Source organism: Amphibalanus amphitrite, unplaced genomic scaffold (genome assembly GCF_019059575.1).
Source record: "Amphibalanus amphitrite isolate SeventyFive unplaced genomic scaffold, NRLGWU_Aamphi_draft 001554F_arrow, whole genome shotgun sequence".
In the NCBI taxonomy this organism is placed as follows: Eukaryota; Metazoa; Arthropoda; class Thecostraca; order Balanomorpha; family Balanidae; genus Amphibalanus; species Amphibalanus amphitrite.
The window spans coordinates 2,251-22,050 of record NW_024883047.1 but is presented as its reverse complement, the minus strand read 5'-3'; the positions used below and the strand labels follow the sequence as shown (position 1 = coordinate 22,050).

At 49.7% G+C, this 19,800-nt stretch overlaps 2 protein-coding genes across 3 annotated transcripts in view; one reads left to right on the top strand and one right to left on the bottom strand.

The window, feature by feature from the left end:
• The window catches only part of LOC122373805 (golgin subfamily A member 4-like), a 69,771-nt gene extending 50,354 nt beyond the window's left edge, over positions 1-19,417 (top strand). Inside the window, exons 25-36 of one of the 2 annotated variants that reach the window (XM_043352177.1) lie at positions 191-346; positions 867-974; positions 6,579-6,758; positions 8,677-8,766; positions 9,265-9,304; positions 9,527-9,704; positions 10,123-10,291; positions 10,570-10,673; positions 16,908-17,061; positions 17,361-17,497; positions 17,953-18,013; positions 18,965-19,417. In XM_043352177.1, the coding sequence (XP_043208112.1) occupies positions 191-346; positions 867-974; positions 6,579-6,758; positions 8,677-8,766; positions 9,265-9,304; positions 9,527-9,704; positions 10,123-10,291; positions 10,570-10,673; positions 16,908-17,061; positions 17,361-17,497; positions 17,953-18,013; positions 18,965-18,970 (1,383 nt within the window). In that variant the 3' untranslated portion in view covers positions 18,971-19,417. The remainder of the gene's footprint in view (positions 1-190; positions 347-866; positions 975-6,578; positions 6,759-8,676; positions 8,767-9,264; positions 9,305-9,526; positions 9,705-10,122; positions 10,292-10,569; positions 10,674-16,907; positions 17,062-17,360; positions 17,498-17,952; positions 18,014-18,964) is intronic. The other variant, XM_043352178.1, reaches the window with a different exon arrangement.
• On the bottom strand, positions 2,108-3,086 carry LOC122373806. The gene is made up of 2 exons (XM_043352179.1): positions 2,976-3,086; positions 2,108-2,637 (listed from the first exon to the last, which is right to left on the bottom strand). Exon 2 carries the CDS (start codon positions 2,632-2,634, stop codon positions 2,161-2,163), a length of 474 nt encoding a protein of 157 aa, XP_043208114.1. The 5' UTR covers positions 2,635-2,637; positions 2,976-3,086; the 3' UTR covers positions 2,108-2,160.
• Positions 19,418-19,800: the final 383 nt, after the last annotated feature.

Below are 19,800 nucleotides of genomic sequence, written 5' to 3'. Positions count from 1 at the left end.
ATCTGACCTGACCTGTGCTGAAACCATCTGACCTGACCTGTGTTCGTCTAATTTGCCTGACCTGTGCTGAACCCACCTGACCTGACCTGTGCTGACCCCATCTGACCTGACCTGTGCTGACCCGATCTGACCTGACCTGTACTGAGCCATCTGACCTGTGTTGACCCCACCTGACCTCACCTGCTGCCAGCTGGAGGAGGACAGGATTATGTCGTCGGGTCACGCGCGAATCTCGGGTATACGAGCGCGCATGGAGCTGGCCTGGAGCAAGGAGCGGGCTGAGCACCAGAGGCTGATCCAGGACACCTCAAAACTGGCTGAGGAGCTGAAAAACACACTACATGAGGCAAGGCACAGTGGGACTGCGTGTGTGAGGGAAGGGGAGGTTTGGACGGGTGTCATTCGTCAGATCTAGGCCAAAAAAGTGACGTCATACATGTATTATTTTGACCCTTTGAGACCGTTGTAATGGAACTGTGACAAAATGTTAGTATCTTTCATGGTAAACCACTTTGAAGAATCCTTGTTTTGTTGTAACCATTCTCCCAATCGGGAAATCCCAGGAAGGGGAGAGTCAAAGTGAAATATTTAGCGCGTCACGATATCCAGAAATGGCCTGTCCATCATCCGGCGTGCTAAAAAGACCTGAACCTGTAGTATCGGATGCGATCACCGTGCCTGATCGGATGCTATCCCTATCAAGATATCATATTGAGCGTCGGGGCGAACCATATAGGCTCATATCACCGTTCGGCTGAATGTTCTGCCGCTCCCATGGACCGGCTTACATGGGCGGATACTTGATTCGTGTTTTAGCATCAAAAGCCACATCCTCCATATCTCTGACAGCACCTCACGTTTGCTAGGTGGAGAGGCAGCTCGAAAACGAACGGGCCGAATCGAAGCGGAAAGTGGAGCAGGTGAAGCGGTCAATGGAGGATGAGACTGTAGATTCCAAGAGGAAAGCGAAGGAGGTGAGAGAGATGTGTGTCAACAGCCGCCGGCCTGCCTTCTGTCGGCGGCGAGCATATCACATAGGTATTTCTAAAGTGCATGTGCAGGTGTTGGAAATAGCGGGTCATTTCCATCTGCACCTCTTTCTTTCATTCGCACTTATGCTTTTATCATTTCATTTCAACGAAGTCGATTTTGCATTGTAACAGCATCCTTACCTACTTTTGCTTCATGTTTGGTTTCATTTTAGCCCAAGCAATGCGTAGGTATTTTGCTTGCATAGGTTTTGTCTTTTTCAGCATTGTATTTACGAGTACATTTACGAGCTCACTTAGCATCTTGTTCAGAAACCAGATACATATCAGAGGTCTTGAAATCGTTCTGGATTTAAACCGATAAGTTCCATATCGATTCTATTATTTATACCTAGTTGTTTATTGCGTTAGGAGTTTATGCAGTGCTATAAGATGATAGAATAGGGTGAACTTATTACACTGACGGACCACTGACGCCGCTGTGGCAGAGATGGTCCCGATGGGACGGGAATTTCCCGATGGGACCGCTCTCTCAGGTAAATAATTACCCCGGAGAGGATATGGTTCAAACGCATATCCTCGATACCGGCTATCTGGTGGAGTGACCGCCAGCCCAGAAAGAGAAGCGTGAGGGGGATGCGGATGGGCTTGATCTGAGGAACGCAAGGATTAAGGACAGATGTTCATCTTTTTCACGATTCAGTCTTTGCAAATATTAACAGCGGTCAGCGATGCTCCGTAAACTTTTTATTATACGGATTTGTACCTGCACGGAGTTTTTTTATAGACAAATCTTCTGCTCTTCAACGACACTCCAAGTATAAACCCACAAAGCAATGTAACTCTCCGCACTTTTTCATCTCACGTCTATCAAACATGACCGAAATAAGACATCGAATCCGAAAAAACGCATTTCCGTAGCTCGCAGGCCTACGCTGCGCCGTTTCTCGTCTGCCCAGATGACGCTAAGGTCGCAGCACCGACCGACAGGGGGCAGCGCCGGGCCATTCATCCAGCGGCGAATCGTGGAGGCGACTTCCCATCACAATGCTCAGTGCTCACACCGTTACGGCAGGACACACTGCGCCCCATGACCTCCAATCACATCACCTTGGTCCGTCACCCATCCGGTGGGGCCGTCTGCCTCCGGGACAAAGACCCGAGCGGCGCGTCAGCGCGCCGGCAACGGCCCGACGGCCGCCGGCGGCCTCATGCACTCGCACTCGCTACCCCCCTCGCCGATGCCGCAGAGCATATCACACATGTCATCATGACTGGGTGTGTCGCCGCGAGCTGCCGTCCGGCGCGGGCCGCACGGGCACAGCGGGTGTACGCAGCCGAGCTGGAGCCGCCGGCAGTGGCGCGCCAGCCGCTGCGAGTCCGGCCCGGCGGTCAGACGGAGCTGCGCCAGCGCCAGCGAGGCACCGGCTGGCCAGCGGCGCGTCTCACCGGGCAGTGTGGCCGCGCGGAATGCCTCCCAGCGGCACACGGCCGAGAGGCACGGCGGGTCCGCGGCGCCCGCTTCTCGGTGGGAGCGGGGCCGATGGAGGGCGGCCTCCAGGGCGCCTGGCTTGGCTACCCAGCGGCCGCTGCACTGGCTCCAGGTCAGGAGTATGAGCAGCCATCGTACCGCTACCGACTGCATGATCTGCTGGGTGGGACAGCGACCGGCGTCAGATAATTATAATAGCTGTCAGACAATAATCACTCGAACGTTTTTCATCCATAACTACAAGCGTAAGTACAAGTTGCAATTTCGACCAATTTAATCGCATGTTTTGCCTCTCAATACTGCAGTTAATTTCTTGCGGGAAACATTTCTCGAGATTCAGCCTGCTCCTTTTCGAGTAGGTTACAACGAATTAACCGCGGATCTTTTCGAACAAAACAGTAAATACACCGGCCATCGGCAGTAATGTCGAGACGCAGTGCAGCAGATCGTTCAAGATCATACGTATTATAGCAATGCTTGCTGTTGAGTCTTACCTGCCTTATGTTTGTTCCGGGAAATAGCAATGGGCCGTGCCGGGTGGTCGTTGTCGTATGTCAGGTCAGTTTTGGGTCTGCTCGAAGCGTGTTCCTCGAGTGACGGCTTCAGTCAGAATACCTCCCCTCGGCCAACAGATCAACTCTTTAGCTGGCCTTCGCGTCTGGTACAATAACAGCGTTTGTTTCAAATGCCTTCAGTTATCACGGCTGAGAAGCAAAGAAGCGAACATAATGGTCACCGAGTGGCGAGCACAGAAGGTAGTATCACGAACATCGTCTGTGACAGAACTGAAGCGCCACAGCGTGCTCAGGATTTATAGTAGGTACGGACGCTGGCGGTGCTGGCCGTTTTGAATGGGCCGATAAACAATGCAAACAGGGATGAGAGGGAGATATGAGACGGCGTGATACGCCCACTCATTCTGTTGTCATAGAGTGGGGTTCAGGACTGAGGTGATAAGTCGCGGTGTCAACGATAACGCCCGTGCTACTGCTGGCTGATACAGTCGTTCATTATAACATTCACAGCTTCATGAAACGATAAAAATTATTTTCTAAATTGAAGGGTTCACTGCTACCACGAGACGTTTGTTTGCGGACTATCCGATAATCCGCGCCTCCTTTAGGTCTGCCAGGGGCGTAGCCGAGGGGGGTGGGGCATAGGGACCATGCCCCCTTGGAGCCCAAAAGGACCCCCATCGCGCCAGGCCGGGGGCCCCTTTTCCATAGGGGCCCTTGGCTGGCACAGTAGCCCTGGGCGACGCAAAGGCTCCTGCGACAGATCCATTTGATGCAGCTGCGTTGCCATAATTTGGCCAAGGGAGCCCCAAGGGAGCCCCTCAGACGACTTACGAGGCTCTCATGGGCTATAGGGGCCTTTGAGGTCTGAAGGACCTTCATCCGACCTACGGGGCCCTCAGACTGCCCTCAGAACCGGCTAAGGGACTCTATGAAGCTGTTCGTAGGCCTTGCTTGCCCCTCAGTTGTAATATTTTTTTCTTTTCTATGATAATAAATATTTTTCCTATTTATTTGGGCCCCCTGTAAAAATAGTAGATGGAATCCGAATACTTTTTGGATTTTGAGGGGAGTTATCTTGGGCCTCTGTAAGTTTGGCCCCCTCCTTGAGGAAATCCTGCTACGCCCCTGGTCAGGTTCTAGGTCCTGTTGGGGGGAGGGCCGGGGCCCCTCGTATCTCTGGAAGCGATAGTCGGATCGGAAAATTCAAATGGTTTTAGAAAGATTTTATCGAGATGATACACAACCGTCTCGATTACCTCGATGATTTACCTTAACCTGTGACATGACATAAAGGTCGAAAAGGCCAACTTCGTCCAATTCAGCCGAGCGTTTCTACCGAAGGAGGCAAGCGTTTCTGCCACAGTCTACAAACAATGAGAGCTCAAACTACTCATGAGTGCTCAACTACGCTGAGTGCTCTGCAGGGGGAAGTTGTATCCTCCGTGGCGCAATTTGCATAGGCCAGTGAGTAAACCATGACAGTACCGAGTGGCCACGGTCATATTAAGCGTGGCTTTAGCGTTTTAGCGTGGCATACCTTACCCCGGGTCAGCATCCAGGCGAACGACTACCGCTACAGATGAGTTGTTTGGCATCGGTATGCATACACAGCATGTAGGTAGGCGGTGGCCACATATAGAGATCTTATAGATCTGCATCTGTTGCACTGCAACGGATGCATGATTCATGCCAAGAAACGTTTCTGAGCGCGAGTGTGGTTGTTATATGTAGGTATACCTAGCAATAAAACTAATCTCAGGGAGATCCAGACGTGTGGTTTAGGGGGAGGGGGAGCAACTCATGGCCATGGCTGCCCCGGTGTACTTTTAGTTGTTGAGCGGTGGGGTTGGGTGGGGTGTAGGACCGAGGGTGACACAAAATGGAAAATAAATGCCTTTATATCACATAATATCCCCGGTATATCACTCTCAGTATCCCCGGAGCCGCAATCAGTCTCTCAGAGCCGCCTCAGTCTCCCCACGGAATCGGTCTCCCTGCCCGGAGTTTATCTCGGTGTGAGCTCCCAGCTATGCAACGGCGCTCCCACTGTCTCCCGCGCTGCTCCCTCTCCCTGCAGACTGCAGGGTCTCTCTCTCTCTCTCTCTCTCTCTCTCTCTCTCTCTCTCTCTCTCTCTCTCTCTCTCTCTCTCTCTCTCTCTCTCTCTCTCTCTCTCTCTCTATCTCTATCTCTCTGCAGCGACCCTCTCGCTCTCTCCGTTGCTGTTATCGTGACCCACTCTCGGCCGCTCCATTCGACCAATCGGCTCGTCTCGCCCCCGGGCTGAGGTAGCTCGTGCAGCCTCGGTCGTGAAAACGAGCACACCGGCTGCATTTATAGCGTCCAGCCGGGTGCACCTGCGGTCAGCCGTCGCGTCGGCCGGAGCACTGGAGCGGCTCGCGATGAGCGTTAAAGTGGAACGGCCGGAGCGGCGTCTGCTGCACTGTCAGACGCGCATGCATGCGCGGTGTGCCCTTACAGAGGTGCCTGACGTCTTTCAGTTCACTTCAAATTAGGGACCTACCTTATACCTATATGGAATTACAGAGACCGCTCAAATGAAACGGGTATGATTTTTTTTATTTAGGGTTAACAAACTCGTTCTAACATAGGTAAGCAAAGCAGCTTGGAACTACTTTACCACTTCTTGTATAAAATTTGCTCATGCGTTGATTTGCCTGTCAGCATGTCATTATAAATGAATATATCACAGTTGCTACGAGGTAGAAGGATACGCTACCGAGTCGCCTAGCCCAAGTTCAACAGCGCAGGTGCCGCGTGATTCGCGTGATGGGTCGCTTACGGCAGTTTGGAATCGGTCGACTATGCACGAGCGCGGGGCTGCAAGATAAGACTACTGTATTACATGCTGCAAGCCGGCTGAGGCGGTAAATAGGCCAATGACCGCAGCGATCCAGGCCAGCGGACACTGTGCCGTTTCCATAGCAACCAGCGTCTGCCTAGGGTGACTGTCTGGATCGCCGTCTTAACGACGTGGTGTGCATTATAAACGTCCTGCAGGACGTTTATAATCCCCGCCACCCATGGGTGGTGGGGGTGAAAGCGTTTTTGGTGTTCATATGTGTGAATTCGTAGTCTGCGTCTACGGTCAAATCCTGGTGGTTTCTCTAAAAAGTCACCGATCCAAATTCACTTGTAGAGTACCTAAGCACGTCTGGCGCACATTTGAAGGCGACTCAAATGTTTTTAGGGTCACAAGATAGTATAGCATCGAAAACAAATTCACTTGACCATGAGAGGGACACACACTGCAAGGGACGCGTCATTTCCAAAGCACTTCACAAGTTTGCTCATTTGCCAGTTACAACAAAAGGACCATGTGCATTGTGCAAGCTGATCGAAATGGTGTTGACCTATTCACTGCAAACGAGAGCCCGTCTTCTTCCTCAGGGTCAAAGGTGCAATTAATTTATTTTGACAGATTTGAGTCTTCTAGTGATTATTTCAATGCTCTTTGTCTGGATTAGTGGATTAGGGTAACGGGGAAGGGGTACCGGCACGTTAGAACCAGCAGGACCGCAGCCCACCTCACAGCCTTCTCTTTTCTGCCGCTGTCTCAGCTGAACGAGGACCTGCTCGAGCTGCGGGACGCGCATGCCAAGCTGCGCGAGAGCCACCGGCGGGTGGCGCGCGACAAGGAGAGAGCCGACCGCGAGCGGGAGGAGCTGCTGCAGCGCGTGCAGCACCTGCACAAGGTGGAGGCAGAGGAGGAGAGGAAGATCACCCGACTGGTGGAGCAGGTAGGGCCCGGCGCGCGCTCAGTGACACGGCAGGCGTGAGTTCGCGGGGTGTGCCATTCACATGGTGCAGTCCGGAAATGTTCAGTACCTAGCTAGAGTAAGATGTAATAGCATGTGATATATCAGTAGGTACCCGTTATTTGCGAGGTATGACGTGACCCGTGCAGATGCAAGGTGGGACAAGTGCTGGCTTATAGAAAGCGGTAGTAGACGTGACTTTGTGGTACTTACCTAGCGAAATTGTTTTAGAAAGTCGTTGTAGGATGCGAGTTTGACGATAGAGCGGAGTGAATGCTGATGCTTGGCTCGCCATGGCGCGTATGTGGACAGCGAGCATGCTGCACATCGGTTTTTGACAGTGCTCCGCAGCCAGAGTGGCAGTGCAACGCGACTGTTGCTCGGTACATGATTATATTTTTAAATTTGCGTAGTTTTCAGGCCAAAACGGCTTGACAGGACTCGCTTTCCCTAACCCAGACGCTTTGAACGAACGCGTCTCGGTCAAATTAAAAATATTTAACGTCATTTTCAAAGAATTTTGAATGGATTTTGTTGGAATTTCATTAAAAAAGCAAGTCAAAAACTAGACGTAGGGTAACTGTGGGGAAAACGCACCCCTGGGTTAAACGCCTCCCCTAAAAAACTCGTATTTCTTATCGACGGATAGGTGTTTTATCCTGTCTTTCAGAACAGTCAGCTGCTTGTTTACGTAGGTCTCTATTTCCGGTTCTGCGTCTTGAGGAGCAGCGTGGGTAGGTGCTGATGTTGGTTTTGGGTGTTGTTTTTGTTGTTTTTACAGAAGATTCCTAAGATTTTGATGCCCTCTTTATGTCACAAAATTTGCTATTGCGCACATCACTAAAAACTGCGTTTTATTGCCATTCTGTTGAATTTATTATGCTACGGCGTTAGTGGCGCGTTTTTTGTCAATATTTTGTTGACCGGAAATGGAGTGGATGGGGAAAGACGCCTACTCGATGCATGGGGCAAGACGCCCCCAGTTTTCTGAAAGGGGGGCGTTTTGCACGGTGGTGAGAGTGCAGGGTAGCGCCCTGTAGGTGGGTGCCGAAAAGGCCTCTCCCCGTCCTTTTTTGCTGATATATCCTAAACGACTGCAGATATCGTCACTAAACTTTCAGGACTCCTCCGGGCATCCATTTTACACATTGCAACAAAATTTTATTCCAAAGGCTATGATAGGTTGACCACAAATGACGTCAGAATGACGTCAAGTTCTGCCATGTTCATCATTTTCTGTTGCTGGATGGGGTGGGGGCGCTTTGCACATGGGTGTGGGCGTATTACCCAGGGTATGGGGCAAAACGCCCTTTTGTAAGGGTATGCGAAAACCTTTTGGGGGGGTTAAATACCACACGCAGGTGTCTTTTCTTGGTCTCAAAGCGTAGTAAAAAGAATGAGCTACATGATGGTGCCCAAAGGTTTGAGTAATATGTGTTGGGTTGAGTGTCAGAAGGTTTCGCGCTTAATGGGGGCGTTTTTGACCTATTCACCCTACAAGTGAAATCATATAAAGAAATATACAAAAAGGTACTGAAAGTTCTACAGAATGCTTAAAAGATACTGAATAAATACGGGGGGGGCAGGGGGGGGCAGGGGGGGGCAGGGTCCGTTTCTCGAATAAGGTACGCAGGTTGTGCGTTATTTCGGGTTTGAAAATATTGCGTACTGTGTAGTGTATACGAATCACGTTATGTTATTCTGAAAGCACGTGTTATTTACTTTCGTCATCCCCTCAGAATGTTCCATTACCCGGGTCCCAGGCCTGTCGTTTGGGAATCACCGCGCTGTAGTGTAGGTAGTCTAGAGACCTGTTGCCGTTGGTCTGTGTGAATACCGTGTGGCGAGGAGCGTGCCTACCCTGTTCTGAGCAGCATGCCCACTGTCCACCCCTGCGCAGCTAGAGGAGCAGCTAGCGGTGCTGCACCAGGCCACCGAGCGCATGGAGAAGCGACGCTCCGCCTCGCCAGCACCCGCCAAAGCCAGCCAGGTGAGGGCCAGGGTCAGGTCGCGACTCAGGTCAGCGGGAGTCAGCACTGTGAGCGTCAGGTCAGTGACCCAGGTCAGTGACCCAGGTCAGTGACCCAGGCCCGTGTCGCTTGGCCGGCCTTCGATGTCTGCAATAGCTTCAGACACCAAGCTGCAGCTTTGCGTCGATTTTAGCGGTATCGCTTTCTCTAACCGAGACGCTTCGAACGAACGCGTCTCGGTCAAATTGACTCTAATGATTGGTGTTGAAGGATGTGGTGTTGAAGGATTGCACATGATACATGCGCTTGCGCATTGTGCATCCTACTGCTTTAGGTATTACTTAATGGCATTATCATTCATCCCTCCACAAGAGGTAAAATGTTGGCACCTCGTATGTAAGTTACAGAGAAGGTACAGTTCCGATCCAGAATGTTGTTAGTCGTTACACGTAGGGCGTATAGGCTGTTTCTAAGTTGTATTTTGGATGATTATGTACCGATACCTTTTTTTCTTTCAGGTCGGAAAGGTGAACTCCCTGGCACCATCAGTGGCAAAAGGTAATAAATATTGTCTCTTGCGATGCTTAAGTAGTATTTTGTCCATCTTCTTCCAGTATGCCATATCATAGACCTCTGTACTGTATGTACGTACTTGCACCTGACCTCTGTGCCTACCTGTGGCGTAACAGAGGTATACTCCTATGAAATACCGGAAATACCATCTAAGTAAACACTCCTATCTAAGTCCTGCTTCTTCACCGGACTTGTGGCTATCGACAGGTGCCAAAGCTGGCGGGCCTGCGAGACCTCCAGAGCCGGACAGGGCAGCGCACGAGTTTCAGGCGGCGGTGAAAGACATCACGGCCATGATTGACGAGCTGCGGCTGACCCACTCGACCCTGATGGAGGAGAAGGAGCGCGGCCGCTCCAAAGGCATCCGCCAGCAAAACTACCGACGGTGAGCGGGCCCACTGCTGGTCGCAGTGCAGCGTGCTGCTGACTGACGAGACTTGATAGGCTTGCATGGTGTATAGGCGTAATAAAAAAAAAAACGTTTAAACACGATGATAAAAGTGTACCTTTAGGGTCACTAACATAAATGAAACTTCACTCGTTTTCTTTCCTTTTTGTAATGAACTTTACACGGATGACCTTGATTACTTGTGACTTGCTTTCGTGGGTTCAGCATACCTATATTGCTAAATCTTATTATACTTATCAATGCTGACTGCCTGCGAGTAAAACTTTCACAGCCGCCCACCTTTGGCACACATTTCGCGGGTTTCACATCCGTTTCTCGGCACCACCTCCTCAGCCGCAGCCGTACCGTTGGCATTGTGACCCGAGTCGTGACCCCTGACGGCGCTGTTGGACAGGTCGGCCTCGATGGGCGACACACTGTCCGAGGAGGGCTCGGAGACCCCCCGTCGCGCCGGCCGCTCGGCCTACCCCGCCCCGCCGGCCTCGCTGGTTTTGTCGGCACAGCGGCGCGGTGCCAGCCTGGGACGCAAGTCGCTCTCCATGGGCCTGCGCGGCGACTCCCAGGTGAGACGCCGCTGCTGAGTCTGTCCGTCTGCCGCCGCGCAGGAGGGCGTTGACCCACTTTTTTTGGCGGCATGATATGCATTTCCGATGGCGTGCCGTCATCGCTGAATGCTCACGTCTGCAAGTCATCCCCGGCGGCGGCTCTAGGGATGTGAAGGTCATACCTCACAGAGTTCGCGTGTCTCGTCCGTGCCAGGCGTGGTGCAGACGCCGCCATCAACCTCACGCTACGTTCTGGTTGGTGTGTGATGATAACCTGCCGTCTCACCTGCCGTCAGGACTCGATCTACGAGCACGAGGAGGGCTCGATGGAGTCCCTGGATCCCTACACGTACACCACTCTGCCCAGGAAGAAACTGGAGCGTGACATCAGCATTGACCGGTCAGTGTCCTTGCGAGATCACTGGCAATTGTTCCCATATCAGCGACCCAGAGCGTTAGCACTTCTTGAGAAGCTCGCAGTACTGAGAACAAGCCTAATAATGGAGAGGAGTCGAACCAGCTAACGTATTTACATAAGTTCCACCGTTGGTTTTTGGATAGGTATCATGATCAAGCTTGGTATAGCCATAGAATGTAATTCTCATGATTTTCTTTTCTCAGTGTCTTTTTCCCCTGTTCTAATTAATGTTTATTATTATTATTTATTTGAGCTTAGACTTGAGTTAAGAACCCCAGTTTAGTTAAGCTCTCATACCAAAGTACTAAGCGTTGTGAGGAAGATCCTCATGATGATTATAACCATTTTTTAAGTGACCGAATCCTCAATTGAGCCTGAATACAGGGTTGGGCAGATAAATTGGGACAAATTTCAACTTCCTCTAAAACAACTAATTTTTGAGTGATAAAGATAATTTTTGAACATAAATATAGGCTAATGAATACTTTTCCATTTTATGCAGGTTGCGTTGTAATTTTGAGCCGGCTGGTCACAGAACGTGGGCTTAAGCAAGCCACTATCAACTTAGTCCGCGCGCACATGCATGCCAATACTCTACTTATGCTCCATCAAATGGCTGAAAGTAGTGTGTATCGAACAGACGTAAACGTTGGAGGAAGAGATGATATTGACTCATCCTTACATACCAATTGCATTGACACCGGCCGCTCCCCCGGTTTTCCAGGGGGGGGGGGGCCAAAAGGCAAAATTCAGTTAAATCAGAGGATCCTCGCGAAAACAGTGGCGCGAGCTTACAACGAAGGTAGCCGCGCCATGAGAAAGCGATATACCAGCACCTCAAACATGTACTCTTATGCATTGATGCAATCAACCTGTTAAAGGAAAAGGGCCACCTTCGTGAAATATGAAGATATCGTTGTTTTTCATTTTGACATTATTATTTTTCATTTTCTTTTTAAAACTGGTGCCAGAAGTGCACAATTCGCGAAAAAGTATTTAAAACTATTTAACATATTGGTACTATGTTGATACTCTCTACGGCACCTACTGTATGATGGCATAGCGATGACGTCACACTCAAGCCAATCAGCGTTCAGAAGACAGACTCGTCTTCGAGGAGTCAGCTCCCGGGCATGGTGTCCGGACAAATTGCCGAAAGGCGATTTACCGAATGTCATTTTGCCGAATGCATTTCGCCGAATATCATTTTGTCGATTTGCTTTTTGCCGACGTGTCAAAAAGTCGAAATGCTAAAAGTCGAAATGCCATTTGCCGACATGCCTTTTTGCCGAAATGCCAATTTGCCGAAATGCTTATTAGTCGAAATGTAAATTTGCCGAAATGCGATTTGCCGAAATGTCGATTAGTCGAAATGTCAATTAGTCGAAATGTAAATTTGCCGAAATGTCAATTTGCCGAAATGTCCATTTGCCGAAATGTCAATTTGCCGAAATGTTAATTTGCCGAAATGTCAATCTGCCGAATTGGCAGTTTGCCGAAATGTCAATTAGTTGAAATATAACTTTGCCGAAATGTCAATCTGCAAACCGAGGTTAGGCTAGGTTAGGTGGTGTTTATTTACATAGGACCGATCACCAATTTATTTTTGGTGCAATCCCCAAGTAAGAAGCAAATCACATGATAGGTATCCTTTGACCTCCTGATTTCATAACTAATAATTATTCATGGCACAAGCAAGTTTAAAAGCACCAATACCATGTGGAAATAAACATCAAATTGCTCGTGGCGAAGCAGTGCAGTGCCGAAGGCAATGCCTTAGGAGAGATTACAGGCAAAGGTAAGTCAAATATTTTTAGGTTTACCCTCGCCGGCCGAGGGGGTGCGGGTGCCGCACCCCATAGGTTTTTTTTCGCGATAGCTCCGAACACGCTGGCGATAGAGAGCTGAAACTTGGCAAAGCTGACCTTTGATTCAAGCCGGATCTTTTTGCACCAACCGCATTTTCGGGTCAGGTCAGGTCACCGACCTATGACGTCATAAGTGAACCTCTGCACGGTCTTCAGATGTCGCAACTTTGCAACGCCCTCACGGCCAGAGGAGCTTTCACAGGGAAATGAAACATGCAGGACCTAATATCCATTACGAGTCTCACAGCTTGTATATATCAGATTTTTCGAAAGATAATTTGAGGTCAGGTCATTTTCGTGACCTCACCATTATAAGTCAAGAAGAAAAATGAAAACTGCTATTCTGGCGCCGGGAACGACCTCTGACTATCTCAAGCACACAGAATCGTGATTTGACGCCTTCCTTGCAAGGTTAGATGCGTAACTTTTGCAACGTGGACCTTGCGTGACGTCATTTATGACGTCATCAAGGTCATATTAGTTTTTCGTCAATAACTCCCCATCAAATTGAGCTAGCGAGTCGGGAAAGCCACCAATGGACTCAGGAAGACTTGCCGAATCGAATGATATGCGACATGACCTATTTCCACCAACTTCATGACCTGGGGGTGCTGACCTGACCGTGACCTGAGGTCAACACCCTAAGTGGACCTGACCCAAACAAAAATTATATCATTTGACGCGCCTAAGCAAGGCAAACACGATGCTGCCAAAATCGCGGCCCTTTGTGGCGAAGTTATTCGCCAAAAACTGAACCGTACCTTGGAGCACTTGACCTGACCTCAGAGGTCACCGGTTGAAGTAGGACCTTAAAATCGGGTATCAATCTCTGCGTCTCGTAACGGCCCACACGCTCGTTTTTTTCCGCGACGCGCCAGCTCCACCAGGGGCGAAGCGACTAATAAGCATTTCGGCAAATAGGCATTCTCGGCAAAAAGGCATGTCGGCAAATGGCATTTCGACTTTTTGACGCGTCGGCAAAAAACACATCGGCAAAATGTCATTCGGCGAAATGCATTCGGCAAAATGACATTCGGCAAATCGCCTTTCAGCAATTACCACCTCGGCCGGCGCGTGTGTAGAAAACCAATAGGTCCGGTGAGGGTGATATTGTTGTGTATCTGGCTTCAGGCCGAAGGCCTGAAGCCTGATGCACAACCACTTAACCAAAAAATAATTGACTTATCATTGTCTGCAATCTATTCATGTGAGTATCGTCTTCCTTATCCACGGGTAGGCAAAAATCAGTAGGTCAGGTTAGGTAAGGTTTGGTTATGTTTTCTTATACTTTGGTGACATGTAAGTGTGTTTCTTTACCTTTGAAAAACGAGTCGGTCCTAAAGTTAATACCTACTAACGGGTCAGGTTAGGTTAGTTTAGGTTAGGTTAGGTTAATTTCGGCTAATTGGCATTTCGGCAAATTGACATTTCGACTAATTGACTTTTCGGTAAATTGACATTTCGACTAATTGACACTTCGGCAAATTTACATTTCGACTAATTAGCATTTCGGCAAATTAGCATTTCGGCGAATTGACATTTCGACTTATTGACTTTTCGGCAAATTGACATTTCGGCAAATTCATTTCGACTAATTAGCATTTCGGCAAATTAGCATTTCGGCGAATTGACATTTCGACTAATTTACTTTTCGGCAAATTGACATTTCGGCAAGTTGACATTTTCGACTTATTGCACGTCGGCAAAAAGGCATGTCGGCAAAATGCATTTCGACTTTTAGCACTTCGCCCTTTTGACACGTGGGCAAAAAGACACGTCGGCAAAATGCATTCGACATATTGACATTCGGCGAATAAGCATTCGGCAAAATGCCGTTCGGCAAATTGTCCTGTAACCCCCGGGCATACAGTAAATTAAATACAAAATCTCCTGAAACGGAGGATCCCGCAAACTGTACCCAAGGGAAAATGCCCCCTTCCTCATTAAACCTAAGCCCACACACATGGGCGCCGCCACCGGGGGGGACGGGGGGGACGCGTCACCCCACTCTCAGAATGGAAGGGGGACGTCCCCCCCAAACTCATTACGGAGCGAGCGAAGCGAGCGTAGTCTTTCGTTTCTTTCTGAGTATGCCGTGGTCACGCTTTTGCTAGGCTTATATCTCAGCAACCACTTGACCGATTTACATGCGGTAATTTTTGTAGGGTAGCACTAGATTCATTCCTTCAACGAGCATCGGACTATTCCCGATGCATGTGAGTGACCCCATATGCACGTGCCACGTGAAAAACGAAGAGGTGACAGTTTTGTAGCAATTTCAATATCTCTGCAACTACTGGGCCGATTGCGCTGAAAGTTGGCATGTAGGTAGGTATACCCACTAGGCAATGCATATCCTTGTGCCACAGTTGGGGTGCTGCTGCACGTGCGCACATGCAGGGGTCGATTCCAGATCTCGAGAACGGCTGAACCGATTGTGCTGAAATCTGATACATGGTTAGGGACCGGTTAGCAGGGTGCCGTGCAAAAGTCAGTTGGGACCCATTTTGCACGTGCGCACGTGCAGGGTGCCGCTTCCAGATCTCGAGAACGGCGGGGCCGATTGCGCTCAAATTTGGCACATCGTTAGGGACCGGTTAGAAGGGTGCAGTGCACAAGTTAGTTGGAGGTATTCCCTCGCAATTTCGCACACGTTGCGAAATGGTCTAAAAGACCGAAGCACCTAACCAACAAAAGAAAGAAAGAAAGAAAATTTCGCACGTGCAAGGCCCACCCCACCCTCTCGCTCGCTCCGTTGGTCGCCCCAAGAGGCGTTTTACTGGTTGTTATCCCACTCGAAATTTGATTAGGCCCTTAGGTCCAATGAGACCATTTCAAAGCCGCAAGTATGAAAGAATTAGTGGGAGACATTGGTCGGGGCAGCCACCCCAGTGAGACACTTGGGATGAACCCGACCAATTTAACAGGCAGCCCAGCCCACTGGCACTCACTGCACCCGGCAAAGGACGCTCCAGTGGAGCCATTCCCGCATGGGATAGAGTTGCCCGTCCAGCCCGGAGCAGGGGGTTGCGGCGTGGAGGAGAAGGATTTGACTGTCCTGAGGATGGAAGAGATGGACCGGCCGGTGCCGAATCTGAGAGGGTCCAGGAGGTTTAGATACTCAGTATATGGGGTGTGGGCCTACATGCATTGGTCTGACCCCTGCCACCTCGGCCAACAAAATCTCCAGCTCTTATCCGACCTGTCATCGCGGAACTGCCGATTTTTGATATCGTGATAAACGTGTGTCGTATAACACGACTGGCCGAACACGGGCCTAGTATATTTCGTCTAACCAGCCAAGAGCATGACTTTACACCATGAATCCGACCTCGAAGTCAAAATCCGAATATTTTCGAAGACTTCAACTCCGACTCTGGCCAAAACTGGCCAAAACAGTCAACTCCGACTGATTCCGGCTCCGACCCCACACTTCTGCAGTCAAGCTACACTAAATTTCCAGCTTCTAAGAAATAAGCTATACGGTTGACAGGACCACAAAACTTTGAGGCGACTTGACTACTTGAATGACAAAGTGTAATCTATGGGAATGACTTCAGTCTTCAAACCTAAAATCGATACCGATATATTTGGCTAGGGTGATCGTTGGGCTATAAAAGCTCCTGATTTGTTCTCGTCTCAGCTCAAGCTACAAAACTGTTACTTCAGTTCAAAACCTTATGTTAAAAGTGGCATATTTGCTTTAAACGTTGAATGCATCCGACCGAAAAAAGCCACGGTAAGAATGTCTACTTTTGGGGTTTCAGTCGGTCAGTCCGTCCCCCCCCAGTCAAAAATTCGTGGCGGCGCCCCTGCCCACACAAGTTTTGGTTGCTGGGGCGTTTTTGCGGCTGAGTCTAATGAACGTCCCCATGTGACTGTGGTGAGCCTCAGCAGTGCCAGTTGGCTACAATTACGAGCCATTTCAGACGGGAGATCTCGCCGCGCGTGCGGCCAGTCCAGGCACCGATAAGGACTGATGCAGGTGGACCACGGTGACCATATTTGGTGATAAATGTGTAAAATTGGTGTAACATTATGTGATCCAAATTTGAAATGCCTATGCTTACAAATTTCTAAGCTACGGCGTTCTAAATGCAAATATGTATTTTGTCCCAATTTATCTGCCCAACCCTGTAACGACAAATAACAAAATTCGGCTCATTTGAACATCGATTTTGTCATCCAAAAGATTAAAGATCCGCGAACCCGAACCTAAAAAGATCCTGATACCCGATTTTTGTTATTTTGTTATCATATTCAGGAACAATTGAGAGATTCAGTCACTTAAAATTTTGTAGGCTCTCATATCTTCGAACTCCACGTCGCCTCCTTTTCTGTACCACAGCGTGTCGACTGGATCCACCCAGAGTGAAATTATCTCCGGGGTGAACCCCATCAAGAAAAAGAAGGGGCTCAAGTCCCTACTGAAGGGTCTGGGACGTTCGAAAAGTATCGAAGACTCGGACACGGGACAGACTATCGCCGGAGCCGGACTGCAGGTGGGTGGATACGTCTGGGAATTTATTGCTATAAAACCATGGATGTAGCTGTTCTTCTTCTTTTATTAGCGATCATTCCAACTCCAAATCAAATTTAGATAGGGAGTAAATTAGGGCGACTGACTAAAAGGGACTGACTGGGGTCTGACCTGTGGACTGATTATGGGCTGGCTTGTGGCCTAACCTGTGGACTGACTTATGGGCTGGCTAGTGGGCTGACCTGTGGGCTGACCTGTGGGCTGACCTGTCGACTGACCTTTGGGCTGACCTGCGGCCGGATGGTGGGCGTTTGTCACCAGGCGATGGCCACTGGAATGCAGGGCTCCGGATCGGATCTATCCGACATTAGCGCCAGCATTCAGGAGAAGGAGAAAAAGGGGCTCAAGGGAAAGTTCAGCAAGCTGTTCAAGACGCCGCCACCGTCCCGGTCGCAGAGGTACGAGCAGGGCCCGTGCGGCGGGGGAACCACTGGTGCAGTGTGTGCTTTGAGCTTGACGTGCTTAGTCCATATGACTAGTTATACCCTACCCACTAAGCTGCTTCAACATACCCTATTCAAGAGTGTCATCCAAACTGTTCATAACCAGTCACGTTTTAAAAGTCTGCCATTTTGTAATTTGTCGTTAGCCCTTCTAAGGTTAGAATGCTGAATATTAAGTAAACCCAAGTATATTACCGACTAATTAAGCAGTCAACTATTCAGTAGAATTCGCCATAGATTCCTTCTGTGTTGCAAGAATATCACTTAACCCTCCCACATTGGCAAATAGTGATTTTTTACGTATTGCATGCCATCCCTTTACATAACTAGTGTGAACAGTACGTCTGTGTAGTTTATGTAACTACTCCGTTGATTGGCTGCCATTAGATGAAGGTTAACTGTCTTTCCAGGTGTTATGTGTCCCCTACCTGGCATCGCAGCTTACACAATGGCTTAGACCAGATAGACGAGGTAAAACCCATAGCCTATTAATCGGATCCTTTCACTGCCCAAGCATGAGCGATGCCATGCATAACTTCTTCGGCGGTCGTGTTTGCAGGTGCTTTATCAAATATTGACATCTAACATCTAACGCCTGTTTGGCCATTCGCTCAGTCTCTTGACCAAGCGGCAAACTATGCCCGATATGTCTGTCAACATTGCAAGTATTGAACTAGAGGCCGGTGGCGCTGAAGCGCCTCCTTGGACCAGAATTGGAAAACGCGAAAACGCGAACGCTACAGAATGGTATGAAAATGAATGCACCGACTGGTGTGATTGGGACAGGAACTATGCACGCGCAATGAATTCTTTTTCCTACTGAAGGTGGATCTCCACATCAATCTCATGTGCTTTCAAGCATTACCATTCCTCCAAGTATGGTCCAAGGCAACACATGAGCGCTGTCGGCATCTACATAGTGATTACCTACCTGCACAGTTTGGTAAACACTTGCTTTGTGTCTATACAGTCAACCTATCGGCTAGCTCAGCCAGAACAAATCGATGGATTTGTCTTTCTGATTAACCTGCTGAACATTTGCGCCGAGTGGGAATTTCCATCGGCTTCGACTGCAGGAAGCGTTTAGGACTCATCTAACCGTTGCTTGTGTCTCTTTCTATCTCTGTATTTTCATCTCTTTCTTCCCACTTCGCTCTCTCTCTCTCTCTCTCTCTCCTCTCTCTCTCTCTCTCTCTCTCTCTCTCTCTCTCTCTCTCTCTCTCTCTCTCTCTCTCTCTCTCTCTCTCTCTTTCTCTCTCTCTCTCTCCCTCTCTCTCCTCTCTCTCTCTCTCTCTCTCTCTCTCTCTCTCTCTCTCTCCTCTCTCTCTCCTCTCTCTCTCTCTCTCTCTCTCTCTCTCTCTCTCTCTCTCTCTCTCTCTCTCTCTCTCTCTCTCTCTCTCGGTGTCATCGTTGCTGTGGCAGCATTGAACGCGGCCGTGACAGCGCCAGTGCCACGGCGGCCCGGGACGCACCCCCGGCGGCTCCTGCACGACGCAGCAAGGCCTCGCCGAGCCCGGAGACGCGGCCCAAGAATCCACTGAACGCCAGGGCCCCTCCGGCGCCGGCTATCGTGAGTAGTATGCAGAGTCACTTTCTCGCTGCTGCCGGTGAGCGCCCGTTGCGGACGCTTGTCCTGGATCTCCTACCAGGAGATTGAGGGCGGTCGGAGGTCTACGAAAGTGTCTGGCGCCGTCTGGCTGCTTTTATCGATTGTAAACCAGTTGCGATTACGATTGATGAAACGTGTACTCGTTCTGTAACTTCTGTAACGGCCGATGCAGTGTTTTTGTGTCAGGAATAGTCAGTGTTGTCGTATGCAAAATATCCTAACATTGTGGCTCCCCCTGTATAGAGAAGTGCTCGTTTCACCAGGTACAGTGGATCTTATTAGGATCTCCAGACGTAACTAGATGGCGTTGAGCCTTAGTCGAGTCCATGTCAAATTCAAGGAGAGGTCACTACCGAGCTGGGCCCGATGGGGAGGGTGGGGAGGTGGGCGGGGAGGGCGGGGCGGGTGGCGAGGTCACGGTGCGGGTGACCTGTCAAACAGCCTCGGCGGCCGGCGCGGTGGGGCACTGCCGTAGGCAAATGGCGCACTCCAGCGTGTTCCATATCGCGGTGGTGGGCCGGGCGGCCGGTTAGCTTGGCAGCTTGGAAAGAAAGGATAATAAGGCATGGTTTTGCTGTGGCCGGTTCACCTACTTATGATGCACCCAGAGTAATGCAAATGTGGCGTTGATAATGCAGCTGGCAATGGA